Source organism: Polypterus senegalus, chromosome 8 (genome assembly GCF_016835505.1).
Source record: "Polypterus senegalus isolate Bchr_013 chromosome 8, ASM1683550v1, whole genome shotgun sequence".
Taxonomy (NCBI): Eukaryota; Metazoa; Chordata; class Cladistia; order Polypteriformes; family Polypteridae; genus Polypterus; species Polypterus senegalus.
The window spans coordinates 4,127,724-4,142,624 of NC_053161.1; the positions used below are offsets into that span (position 1 = coordinate 4,127,724).

Here is a 14,901-nt window from a genome sequence, read left to right on the forward strand (position 1 = left end):
TGAAGTAATAGTATCCACACTAGCCAGTGTGGCCCATATGTTTCTGCAGGCCTCATGATACATTTACAGTAAACTGTAAGTAGCCTGGCTGCTATACCAGACAGTAGGAGCCCATGTGTGCTGTAACAGGCCTCCCTGCAGACACCAACTGGACTGGGAGACTTCTATTAAGTTGGCGAAAGCCCCCCATTACACTATTCCTACCACCATAGCACTGTTTTTGTTTTTTTTTTGTTGTGGGGCTTTCCCTATTGATGTAAATTCTAACACCCCATGGCGACATTAGTTCTGTCCTCCTGGGCTTTTGTTCCCTGTAATACTGGTCACCACCTGCCACTAGTGCCAAACATAGATACAAATTTCCTTTAACATACTCCTCCATATTTGAATGTGTATGACAATCATTTAAAAAAATGATTTGTCCAACTACAAGTCAATATGGCCTGCAAATGAATAACAGCATACAATACTAGCCATGGAAAGTCTTCAATAGAATGCTTAGGTTGTGATTAAAGGTATGTTCACCTGTTATTTTCAGCCCTGCAGTTAATACCGTTTGTTTTTCTCAATTAAATAATTTTAGCACAACATTAGGCCATTTTTCTTAACTTTGCTTATTCAAATTTTGCTCTTGTCACTTATGGAAACAGCTGGTGTTGAGGACAGTTGTGGCAAATTAAAACAAATTAGAGATTATTTAAAATGCAGGGTCATTTGCATGGTAGGCAGCTGTCATTTATAAAGAAACTCTTTAGAAAGCAGTCAACTGATAAGAAACTAAATTTATAAAATGAATATGCCAAATGTGCTGTGTTGTATGCTTCATAAATAAGAACAGTTTTGACAAAAAGAGACCATTTAGTCCAGTATAGCTCATCAGTATCCATCCATCCATTATCCAACCCGCTATATCCTAACTACAGGGTCACGGGGGTCTGCTAGAGCCAATCCCAGCCAACACAGGGTGCAAGGCAGGAAAAAAACCCCGGGCAGAGCGCCAGCCGACCGCAATGCACACACACACACACCCACACACCAAGCACACACTAGGGACAATTTAGAATCACCAATCCACCTAACCAGTATGTCTTTGGACTGTGGGAGGAAACCGGAGCGCCCGGAGGAAACCCACGCAGACACGGGGAGAACATGCAAACTCCACACAGGGAGGACCCTGGAAGCGAACCCAGGTCTCCTAACTGTGAGGTAGCACTGCTACCCACTGCACCACCATGCCACCCTCCAACTGCCTAATATCTATAAAATACAATCATCTACCTCACTACTTAGTAAATTATTTCATGTATCTTTGCTTCTGCAGAAAGGTTTTCTTGTATTTTTGCACAACAAGGCCTAGTTGATGTCTCTCATTTTAGGAAAATATTAAAACATTTTTTGAGAAATCACAAATACTGTGCTCTGAGAATTTTCAAGTAAGGAAGACAGAAGTTTCAAGGTAATGTCCTACTCACTAATCCCAGCGCTGGAGAGTGGCAACACATTGTATGTTGACTAGTACTTGCAAGTAAGAATTTCATTACACTCTGTACATGTGACAATAATGACTCTATAAACCTATAAAGTTCAGAGATGTTACAAACTTGAATCCCTTTCTTTTTATAAGATAACATCAACTAAGTCACAAGAATCTTACATGAACAATGATGTACTAATGGCAAAAGCAAAGGTGAGCTTCGTAACCAGCACAACAACCTGGAAGAATATGTTGTACGCATACATTATGACAAAACAAACTAGAGGTAATAATCAAAGCAAAATCGAATTTGAGAAAAAATAAAAATAACTAGGGAACACACAAAGCTCAGATCTCCTCAAGATCAAGGTTCCAGTCGCAGTAGTTTCCGAGAAAGAGCAGGACGTCATACCACACATGCTTGATGCTTAGTGGATGCCAGAGCTGTCATTTTTCTTCTTCTTATAGCGAAATCAGCTTCTACAACTTGCTTCATGCTCAGCAGATGTGTTCTTTTCCTTTCTGCCACGTCACCTTTGTGGAAGACTTGGGGAGTCACATAGTCATTTAGGATAAAGTGTTTTGATATGCGAATATAGCATTCGTCTTAAAGATATACCATAAAGGGTTAATAAAGGTCAGAAAACCTGTTCAGGCACACCAGGAAACCAGATAAAGGTCAAGCGATTAACAGAAGCAAAACTGTAATATACAAAATGCACTGAAAGATGACTAAGAGATCAGCAGATGTCCTGTAGCAACATGAATGGACAGTTGTTACATGCACAGAAACCTCAAGGGTGATGGCTCAACCCAAAGGTAATAACAAGAATAAGAATACAACAAAATAGACTTTTACTTTATATAAGTCATGCGGGTCTTAACTAACAAACCAACCAGACTAAAACATATGCATTGATTGCCACCGTGTGTAAATTCAATCGTTTATAAAATGAACCTGTGTTTCCTTGATCACTCTGACCATGCTGTAACAGACTGCTGTAAAGGATGCTCTCCCTATAAAACATTTGCCAAAGGACTAATTAAATGACGCAATGGACGTCTTTTCTCCTGCCTGATTTCTGACTCAAGAAGGTTTACTGGAGTTTTACTAGTAAGTTTCTTTCTGTTTGATTTCCACCACACTTTCTCAATCAGATTCCCCACATAATGCACAGTGCAAACCCAGATAACTTTGCAGAGGTTGCCACCAGCCACCTTGTTTGCTTCACTAGTGCGTATCACATCACACGCTTCCAGTTAAGACCATGATCAAAGCTCTGGCCCCAGTGGTTCACAAGTAATCATGTGACAGGCATACACAACCCACAGTATTTTATATACGGTATATAGATGCCAGAGTACTACTGGGTATGCAGTATCTAAAAATCGCACTGGCGCTGTGTCACTGCCAGTATGTGATCTTTCCATTTGTTACACCCTTGAACAGCCCTGCCCTGTATCACCTTGTCCTGTCTGGACCTCTGCTTCCAGCTAGCCAGACCCCCCAACTACACTCATTAAAAGGACAATCACCACCCTCTGCTCTTTTGCCACATAAATGAAGTCTTAATATTCCTGCCAGTTCAACACAGTTGCCTGAATCCAAACTGGTGTGCAAACTATGAAATGCACTGTTGCTTGTTTTGTATTATGCATCTCTTGGGCTTTACTTTTAACTGTAAATCTTTACGATATAGTAAAAACATCACTAAAGATGACAAAGACCATTAAAAATGTCAAACATCTACCAAAGCATAGTGCGTCTTAAATGAAAACTCAGAACACTGCTTTGGATTTTGCATGTAACCCTCAGGTGTAGGTGTCCTGAAGGGGACTGGGAAATCAACTCCGGTCAAGCAGGATATCTCGTTTGAGAAGAACTGGCCAGCTTCATAACCCTGCCATTCCTACTAGTTTGTTTTGGTATGGGTACCACACTTTTGAGATGCTTTATGTTGGTAAGCAGTTATTAAGTGGAATGAGCAGGTTTGTGCAGCACGTGGCATCATCACCACAAAGGTGTCAAAGGTCAGTGTTGTTAATGCCCTAGGTGTACAAGTCTTTAGATTTAATTTAAAAATGTAGTGTTATTGTTGAATGGTTACACATTCTGTTTGCTTTGAATACAATTTGGCTCTGGTTACATGAACTTCAGGTTACTGACCCTCTCAATTCTTTACTACAATCACTGCTCAAGTCCTCGACTTTCTTAATCACATCTCTCTGTCCCCCAGTTACAACTTCACTTGTCTTCCACCCACTACAATCTGTCTCCCAATCTCCAATGCTATTTAATAAGTGGGCGGCACGGTGGCGCAGTGGGTAGCACTGCTGCCTCGCAGTTAGGAGACCCGGGTTCGCTTCCCAGGTCCTCCCTGCGTGGAGTTTGCATGTTCTCCCGTGTCTGCGTGGGTTTCCTCCCACAGTCCAAAGACATTCAGGTTAGGTGCATTGATGATTCTAAATTGTCTCTAGTGTGTGCTTGGTGTGTGCGTGCCTTGCCTGGGGTTTGTTTCCTGCCTTGCGCCCTGTGTTGGCTGGCATTGGCTCCAGCAGACTCCCGTGACCCTGTAGTTAGGATATAGCGGGATGGATGGATGGATTTAATAACTGCTGCCTGTTATGATTCTGTGTACTCGTTTATTAAAAGTATTATTGTTTTCAGCTTTTAGTAAAAATAATTGTGCCATTTCTGTCATAGTTTTGCTTTTTTTTTTAATGGGAACTGCCATGTTGAGTTGGCATCATTATGACGTGGTGTCGACTGCAAGGGAGCACATCTCTGGAAATACCGTAATTAATGTAACTAACTTGACGATACATAAAGTGCTGCATCAGACACATCATTAGTCAGTCTACTGAAACCTAAACAAAAAAAGAAACAACCTTTATGCATGTATTTTAATTTCCCCTTAGGAAAAAACAGAGTATAACCTATAATCTAATCTAATTATTTTTGCTATTCTGGCTTTCTGGATCTTGCCTCTTTCTTTGATATTGCTTCAACACGATTTCTTGGCTTATTAGAAATACAGAACTGGTTTTCTGGCTTCGATTCTCTGCTCATCTAATGCTTTCTCTCTAATACATCTCTTTATAACTCCATAGTCTTACCTGTAATGCTTAACACTGCTCTATTTGCACTGCAGTACACCAATGAGGCAAAAACCGTCACAAAATGATGGGGAGAGATATCATCGAAAGAATATTAAAATAAAAAATAATTCAAAATAACAAAATATAAATGGTGAAAAAATATTAAAAAAAAAGCACACAACATGCTGTATACCCACTATAAATAAGGTGCTATATAGGTGCCCGACCTGGCACAGATTCACACTGAGGCATGTGTTCAATAAACAAAGTTTTATTTTTCTCTTCAGCCATGGGGCACGTCTTCCCCGTGTCCCACAGGCCCAACACAGTCCCAAAACACTTAACTCCACACAACCCTCTGGCACCACCACTCCTCTCAGGCAACCTCGTCCTCTTCCTCCCGATTCTGGCCAATGACTGGTGGATGCTGGCCCTTTTTATCGACCAACCGGAAGTGCTCCAGGTGCTTGATGACCTGTGGCTCATTGCACTTCCGGGCGGGGCTGTAGAGGTGTCCACACAGGCAGCACCCCCTGGCTGCCACTCCCACATCCCCAATGGGTTGTGGAGAACTCCATCTCCCATGGAGCTCTGCAGGAAACTGAGGCACCAATGTCACCCAGGGAGGCTGCCACCAAGTGTCCCGGGGGAGGTACTGAAGAGCCAACGGCTGCTCCCCCAGAACATATGCAGAAGGGGCGTCCAAGCCGGGCATGGGACCCAGTCACCCGCCACACCACGTTATGACAAAAGCAAAAAAAATATTATTTTAGTACAGCATGAGTTTTAAAAATTCAAATAAGACATCTGCTGTATTCTAGGTCAAAACTCTTTGACTGACTGCAGCATTGTGTTTGAGGGTGAAACTAAAGAAGCAAAACAAAAGACCTCCTTGAGCACAGTAGTCGCTCCCTCTCTTAGTTTATTCTAATTTATCTTCTTGGTAACCCATGATGAATGCATTTCATACTCCTATCACTCCCTCCTTCGGCAATCTGCTCATGTTAACACATGTAAAAAAAAAAGGAAATTAATAACAGTGCTATTATGCATAGGTGATTCCAACCAACAACCCCCATGGATTTGTAATTTATAAATTTACTTAAAAAAGCAGTTGCACTTAGAGAATTCACTTATTTATTAAATGCGTATGAATAAATCAGTAAATATAAATGATTCATTATTTAAAAGATGTCAGTTATTTGGTGTATGCTCCTGTAGATAAGTATTGCCTCCTCAGTTCAGAAATATTAATTTCAGCCAAAAAATAAAAAGGAAGACCTTGAGACAAAAGGTGAAGGAACCCAACTGAAAACAATTCAGTGAAACACATCTTCCAGCGCTCGGAGATATTATAAACTAAATGGCAACAAGCAGAGCATTGTCTTGAAATGACTGAAACATCTGAAAAAAGAGGCGAACCTCATCTTCAGAGCTATTAATAGCCTTTTCTCATTTCAAAAGATTATTTCTTTCTGTCCATTCATGTTGGTGGACTCAAAAATGCACACAGGCCCGTACTCGGAGATCTTTGCTATTCACTGGAGGATATGGCATAATTTAAAACAGTTTTTATAAATCTGCTAAACTTAGCCTTGCACTTTACCTGCCTTTAACACTTTATTTTTTTTTTTGAAGCTGGGGTACCAAGACTCCTCCTGACTCAATTACAGCATCGTGTGCAAATAATGAATTTGATTTTGTGTGTGTGTGTGTGTGTGTATGTATGTGTGTGCGTGTGTGCGCGCGTGTGTGTGTGTGTCTCATCCAGTAATTAAATTGAATTCAACAATATCAACAATATTGTATGGAACTGTGTAGGTGGAGGTGGAGCTGTCATACCTACATAATTAGAAAAATACAAGTAAGATACATAGTTGGATCTTCACTAATTAATAGGAAAGGATCTGCAGCTTCCATTTCTTGGTCCTGGCCATTTCAGAAAAGAAGAATTTTGAGAATGATGAAAGTGAATGACCATTACAGTATGTGAATAGAAAGGGCGAGTTCTTCCCAGTTTTGAGCCAAAGGGGAGACTAAGGCCAGGGATAAACTTAACACTACGTGATGCATGAGCTTGGGGACACTGTCTGTACTTGTGCTCGTACTTTAAGTACCGTATATACTCAAGTATAAGTCTTGAAACCCGAAAAATCGATCATAAAATCAGACCCCAACTTATATGCCCATTCAAAAATGCAACACTTCAATTTTTTTTTTTTACATCTTCTTGCATCCTCCAATCTCACATCAGTTTCTCAGACGCATCGAATTTTGTTGCAGGAGCGCAGTTACCAATTTCTTTCACTACTTCAACGATGTTTAATATAAGACAAGCTTCATATTTTCTTCTTATTGAATGCTCCATCATCGATAAGGGATGCTCTTACAATAAAAGTGTATGAGGGTGTGAGATACAAAAAACACAAATCAGTGAAAACATTGCTTTGGAATAGTTTGTGTATTACCGTGTGGTCATGTAGAGAGAGAGAGAGAGAGAGAGAGAGAGAGAGAGAGAGGTTAGGAGCACACGCTAATACAGCGCATTGCCACACCTACATAGAGAAAAAAAGGCAGTGTGCTCCGTGGTTACTCTCAGGTGGGCATTAGCATATCATAATCCCTTGGACCAATAGTGTGAGTTTTCCGCATTTGACTTATATGACCGACATTATAAAATACAGTGGAACCTCAGTTTACGAGTAACTTGGTTTACGAGTGTTTTGCAAGACGAGCAAAAATTTTTAATAAATTTTGACTTGATAAACGAGCGATGTCTTGCAATACGAGTAGTATTGATACACTTTGTCTGCTGGGCGTTATGTGATCACAACTGAGCTGATGGTTCTTCTCTCTCTCTTTATCTCGCTCGCTCGCCCAGCGCATCTCTCTCACTCATCTCTCGCTCGCCCAGCACGTCTCTCTCTCTCTCTCTCTCTCTCTCTCTCCTTATCTCGCTCGCCCGCCCGCCCAGCACGGTCTCTCTCTCTCTCTCTCTGGCAATCGTCTCCTATTCTCCGTCTGAGTCTGTGTGCCTCACTGATATAGTCAACATCTGTTTACTACAGCATTGTGACTGTGTGGGTGTGTGCACTGTGAAGTGCGAGTCCCCATCTTGCTCCCCAAAACACAAAGCTGAGTCTCAGTACTTTAACACCAGCTTTATTCAGCTTGAAACAGCAACAGCGCTGTTATTTATTGTACCGGGATCTTTATAATGTTCCTTGTATGACCCCTTGACGACAGGCGCTTATAGCATGTCTGCGATCTTTTTGGATGCGCTTATACGTGAACTGCTACAGCGCTGGGAGACTGCGATTGCTTTGGGGACGCTCTTCCACGTGTCGTCCCGTTGGGTGGAATCCCACATGAGTTTAGAAACTCACACCAGCCATGATTCTTTTTAAAGGTAAAGTGCAGGTTAATTTGTATTATGTATTTTACTTTATATTTTGTATTAATCATTTTTATATGAATAGTTTTGGGTTGTGGAGCGAATCATCTAAGATTCCATTATTTCTTATGGGGAAATTCGCTTTGATATACGAGTGCTTTGGATTGCGAGCACGTTTCCAGAACGAATTATGCTCACAAACCAAGGTCCACTGTACCAGAAATTATACTGTAAAACCCAGTCCCGACTTATCCACGGGAAAACTTATCTGCCAGTATATACCTTAAATCTGGAGGATTCCACCAGGTGGCAGTGTGAGATATCATCATGGTGAGTACACAACGCCTGGTTTTGCTGTGTTGTGACTTGGTGGAAGAAAGATGTTAAAGATAAAAATTCTGTGCATTCTGATGCTGTTGCAAAGGTGCAACTTGTACATGCATCATGTTTCATTTTTGACAATGTGCTCAGAAGACGCATCAAAAGGATGCAGGGAACACGTGGCAGCCATGATGCTTGTGTTGTAAAAATTCTGAACATGAAATATAAGATAAGGAGATCGTTCCTCCCCCACACTATGCAACTCTTCAATTCCAACTGGGGGGGTAAACGTTAACATTATACAAAGCTATTGTCTGTTATACCTTCACTGTTATCACACTTTAATTTAATATTGTTCTTTATCAGTATGCTGCTGCTGGAGTATGTGAATTTCCAAACCCCAAGAAGGGCACACACACCCACATACCAAGCACATACTAGGGACAATTTAGGATCGCCAATACACCTAACCTGCATATCTTTGGACTGTGGGAGGAAACCCACGCAGACATGGGGAGAACATGCAAACTCCATGCAGGGAGGACCCGGGAAGCGAACCCAGGTCTCCTAACTGCGTGGCAGCAGCGCTACCCACCACGCCACCATGCCGCAGATGAGAAAGTATTCCCTTTACCAACAGTGACAGTGCCACAACCTCTGAGAACAAAGATTTCCACAGTGAACCCCTAGGCGAGATGCAACAAATATTCAAATAAAGAGATCATGACAGAAAGAGACAGATGAAAAGTTTTATGTTAAGGACCAGAAGAAAGAAGCATTATCAAAAAGTCTGTGCCAAAGTCATTGTGAAAAAGACAATACCGATCTCTCATAAACCTTAACACGATCTGAAAATCAAAGCCTAGATCTAAAACTAAGATTCAAAAAGAAAATGAATTGCATATAAAGTTCTTTTAATCCAATCTCAGATTAATGGGATCTGTATGCGACAGTTTAAGTATTGTCATGCTGATAATGTCAGAGGCTGCTCACTCTTGGAGACTTACACCAATGTTGATGTAGTTACAGACCACACCTAAGCTCAAAAATAGCAGTGACTACAAATAAATAAAGTAAGCATCACTTAATAATGAGAATCATAATCAACTTTTAAACAGGGAGATACAAAATAAAAATATGCCAAAAATAATTTCTCTATTGTAGAAAATGCCAAAATTAACATAAACATTACCCAAAACTGTCAAAGACAACTAATAAAAAATAAGGAAAAACACAAAATAGGAATACTTATTCTTTAAACCCAAGCCTCAGACTTAAAATTTGTCACACAGGAATTTCTCAGCACAAGTTAAGTTTTTGATGCATAACATTTGATGAGTGGCTTATGGTTGGAGAGCTCAGCAAGAAATATTGCGGTGTGAGCCCCATAGTTTATAATGGTGGTATGATGGTTAGCAGTCTTTCAACCAGGAAATCTGGGTCAATTTCTGCCTATTATGTTTAACATTTTCTTAATCGAGCATTTCCTTTGCAATTGTTGTCATGGACCCAATTCATATCGTCTTCTTTATCTCAATTTGAGGTTCTTCACACCACAAGTAAAAAACTGAGAATATTGTGCACATAGCTGCCATCTAGCATTAACAGTTACTATATGTATTAAATAAAACATAGTTTTTAGATGACAAAATTTAGTAATATAATTTGTAATTACTTTTTATCATTCCTCTTTTTCAGTTTCTCACTTAGGCAACATCAGGTAAGTCACCTAGCATCAATAATACTGACATACTAATAATATATTTACTAATCTTTTCGGAATCTAGGGCAGGGCATGGCATATATTGGTGATTTTTTCCTCTCAAAGTTGCATAGGACATGTGAAAAAAGCTCATTAAAACTCAAAGCAACTAGAAACTAATAACTTTATTTGCTAATTTGGCAAAAGGTAACTTTCAGAAAACTTCACATTTACTGTTTAGTTAAAAGGTTTCAAATAAAAAAATGTAACAACGAATCCCATTAAATTAGAGCCAGTCCTTAATTGCCCAGTTCATTCTTGTGCAAATTTCAAGCTATTATCGAAGATTAATTCTAAATGTCGACTTTGGTTCAGATTGTTATATTAACAACAAAAGCCAGTAGAGAAATGAGAATGACCCACAGAAATGTGAAAGCCATATTTATTCTCAGAAAAAAAATCCTTTGCCCGCTACTGTAACATGTTGCCCAACTGATAAAGCACTTCCAGTACAGAAGAGATGCACATGAAAGTGTCCTGCTGTCTCAATTGACAGAACCAAAGTCTGCATCATTTATGTTATTATTCATTGTTTTTTCTCTAATGTGACACACCTTTGAGTTAATTTTGGATAAGTATAATTGGCATCATTTTATGTACAGTGGTGTGAAAAACTATTTGCCCCCTTCCTGATTTCTTATTCTTTTGCATGTTTGTCACACAAAATGTTTCTGATCAAATTTAACCATTAGTCAAATATAACACAAGTAAACACAAAATGCAGTTTTTAAATGATGGTTTTTATTATTTAGGGAGAAAAAAAAAATCAAACCTACATGGCCCTGTGTGAAAAAGTAATTGCTCCCTGAACCTAATAACTGGTTGGGCCACCCTTAGCAGCAATAACTGTAATCAAGCGTTTGCGATAACTTGCAATGAGTCTTTTACAGCGCTCTGGAGGAATTTTGGCCCACTCATCTTTGCAGAATTGTTGTAATTCAGCTTTATTTGAGGGTTTTCTAGCATGAACCGCCTTTTTAAGGAAATGCCATAGCATCTCAATTGGATTCAGGTCAGGACTTTGACTAGGCCACTCCAAAGTCTTCATTTTGTTTTTCTTCAGCCATTCAGAGGTGGATTTGCTGGTGTGTTTTGGGTCATTGTCCTGTTGCAGCACCCAAGATCGCTTCAGCTTGAGTTGACGAACAGATGGCTGGACATTCTCCTTCAGGATTTTTTGGTAGACAGTAGAATTCATGGTTCCATCTATCACAGCAAGCCTTCCAGGTCCTGAAGCAGCAAAACAACCCCAGACCATCACACTACCACCACCATATTTTACTGTTGGTATGATGTTCTTTTTCTGAAATGCTGTGTTCCTTTTACGCCAGATGTAACGGGACATTTGCCTTCCAAAAAGTTCAACTTTTGTCTCATCAGTCCACAAGGTATTTTCCCAAAAGTCTTGGCAATCATTGAGATGTTTCTTAGCAAAATTGAGACGAGCCCTAATGTTCTTTTGCTTAACAGTGGTTTGCGTCTTGGAAATCTGCCATGCAGGCCGTTTTGCCCAGTCTCTTTCTTATGGTGGAGTCGTGAACACTGACCTTAATTGAGGCAAGTGAGGCCTGCAGTTCTTTAGACGTTGTCCTGGGGTCTTTTGTGACCTCTCGGATGAGTCGTCTCTGCGCTCTTTGGGTAATTTTGGTCGGCCGACCACTCCTGGGAAGGTTCACCACTGTTCCATGTTTTTGCCATTTGTGGATAATGGCTCTCACTGTGGTACGCTGGAGTCCCAAAGCTTTAGAAATGGCTTTATAACCTTTACCAGACTGATAGATCTCAATTACTTCTGTTCTCATTTGTTCCTGAATTTCTTTGGATCTTGGCATGATGTCTAGCTTTTGAGGTGCTTTTGGTCTACTTCTCTGTGTCAGGCAGCTCCTATTTAAGTGATTTCTTGATTGAAACAGGTGTGGCAGTAATCAGGCCTGGGGGTGGCTACGGAAATTGAACTCAGGTGTGATACACCACAGTTAGGTTATTTTTAACAAGGGGCAATTACTTTTTCACACAGGGCCATGTAGGTTTGGATTTTTTCTCCCTAAATAATAAAACCATCATTTAAAAACTGCATTTTGTGTTTACTTGTGTTATATTTGACTAATGGTTAAATGTGTTTGATGATCAGAAACATTTTGTGTGACAAACATGCAAAAGAATAAGAAATCAGGAAGGGGGCAAATAGTTTTTCACACCACTGTATGTGAACATTGGCTTGTTTTTCTCCATATTAGGATGGCACAGCTCAAATTCCCCATAAAAAAATCATGACCATCATGCATGTAAAAAAAATACATGAGCAAAATATATGAATGAATAATAAATAGCAGGGAGTCATCATGATTTTAACAGTTGTTTAGAAAGAAAATATAAAAAACTGTGTGGTGTAACAGCTCTGATTCTGACAGCATTATGGTCAGATCCACTTACTGTACTTACATCTTACTTGTCTCTACATGGAAGGACGTGAGTGCCTACTCAGAATAGTGCACGGTATGTGATGTCACCCAGAAGAGAGAAGATCGCCTTTAACAGCTACATGTAACTGGGGTGACATGACTTTTTTAGTTGTCTGTATGAACGGTTTTTATAAGCTAAACTACTCCAAGGGCATTACAGCAAGACGTTGCAGTTCATGAAATTATGACGCAATCTGTTTTTCTTGAACAAAGGACACATGTAAAATGCTCATTTTTCTAATAAGTAAGAACTGTCTGTCATAGCTATCATGTCATTACAATGCATGCTGATTAATTATATGTTTTAAATTATTATGATTGTAATGGAGTCCAGGCTTATTCCAAGGCAAAGTCAGTACCATTCCCGCCTTTGCACTCCATGTACTTATGCCTCAAATACTACTGCTTTCTGAACACAACTGCTAAACACACCACATATATTTTCAGACATTGTCATTTTCATTTCTCCCTCCATCCTGCAGCAGTATTACTCCAAGTCCCTTCTCACGTGCCACTCATCATACATCCCTATTAACCTGCGACTCAATACATATCACTTGCCACCCATCACTCTTCAATTGTTGTTTTTCACTTTCAATATTTTTTAACAAAGCCAATCATAGCTGAGGAGGAGCCAGTTAGGGAGTTAGAGAAGATGGAACTTGAAGGCAAATGTTCTACAAAAAAGAGTCAACTGCTTCTTAAATGAATGTGACCCAATAGCCAATGGAAGCCTAGTCCTGCCTCTCAAAGGTAAAAATAATGTGTGGTCATCCAAGGGAATGACAGGCTGAAACAAGAATGCTTATTTGGGAAGCCAACCTGGCCGTCCCCAATTACTTAGTGAATTGAACAAAACCAATGAAATAAAAATTGCTACCACCAGTAAAATGTGGCCACTTCAATAAAGATTGCTTTGCAGGATAGTGAGGAGCACCTTTGCTCTGGCTGCTTGGGTAAGAAGTGACGCTTCCTTCTAGGCGGTCATGTTTTTATGGCCCAGGGACCGGAGCAGGTGGTGTGATCCATTGAGTTGACTCCACACTCCCTGACTGCTTGCAGGAGACTCTTGAACTGTGGAACCATCAATAGTTGTAAATTGAGATGAATCAGGCAAATGAGAGCACACAGAGTCAGGAAGGGGTATTAAATTAATTCGAAGCAAACCGTGATAAAAATGCAGGGCGTAAAAATATTCTTCATTAAATAAATAATCCGTAAAATTCAAATTGAACAGACAGTGAGTTAAAAAACAAATAAATAAGCCCCACTGTCATTGGGTCCTTGATCTGATTGAGCCTAGCTGAATATTCTCTCTGTCTCTCCAACTCACCCATAGATCGATCAGATGGTGGAGACAACAGCGGCTGTGGTCCTCCTTGCTGACTTCTGTCATGGCTGCCTCCATCGGCGTCTGCTTGGCTGTCCTCTGTCTTCCATCTCGCTTTCTTGGTGTTCTTTGGATCACTAAGGAGGACTCCACCACCATCGTACCTGAACCTCCAATAAATCAGCGGGGACAATCTACCCCTAAAGTGCGGATCATTTGCTCTTCTGCATGGCTACCGATCATTCTGCCTCTCTATCTGTCTCTTTTGCTCGCTGGCTCTCAGGCACCCGACTCAATGCTTACTCAAAGTCCTCCCTTTTCTCCTCTCTTTCCATTCTGATCTCATCTCTACCATGCAGGCTGCTTTTATACTGCTATTTGGGTGCAGGTGCTGTCCTCCACCTACTCTAAACTGGGAATGAGGCACCTGACTGACCCACTCATATGTGCACATGAATGCACAGTCAGCCAAGCACCCCAATCAACCTTGGAGTGGTGTCTGCATGTGCCCACCCGCACACTCTGGGAACTGATTATTTATTTAAAAATAGGCAGTGGTCTCCCCTAGACTTTCTCATATACTCAGATATAGGGATGGATAGTTGAGAAGTAAACCGCAAGACAATGATTATATTTTTATATTATGTACATTAAAGAACCATCAACAACAAATCAAATCAAATTAATAATATATTGAACAATTATTATAAAAGTAAAGTTGATTAAATCGCACTCTGCAGCTGCATGAATAAAAAACAAAAAAATCGAGTATGTGTTCAGGCAAAGTAGGGTGGAAATAGCCCAAAAGCTGATAGAAATCTACATTTTCTACCAAATACTTGTTACCACAATTTGCCTGACCTAAGTGAAAGCGTATTCAAGTTATCGTGTTTACATCCACACACACACAGACATACTGTAATTCCAAAATTTGTATTTTCAGACTTAGGGAGGTCTAAAATGTCGAGATTCATCAAAATCTTGAAAGGCAATTTTTTGAAGAATCAAATACTTTCCCTATACTTTGTATACAAGAAAGTCAGGGAGGTCTAAAACAGA

At 40.2% G+C, this 14,901-nt stretch overlaps 1 protein-coding gene across 2 annotated transcripts in view; it reads left to right on the plus strand.

Moving 5' to 3' along the window:
• LOC120533710 (protein shisa-like-1a) overlaps window positions 1–14,901 on the plus strand; it is a 434,490-nt gene that overhangs the window by 396,191 nt on the left and 23,398 nt on the right. For both annotated transcript variants that reach the window (XM_039760617.1, XM_039760618.1), the window contains exon 5: window positions 9,987–10,008. In XM_039760617.1, coding sequence (XP_039616551.1) covers window positions 9,987–10,008 — 22 coding nt within the window. The remainder of the gene's footprint in view (window positions 1–9,986; window positions 10,009–14,901) is intronic.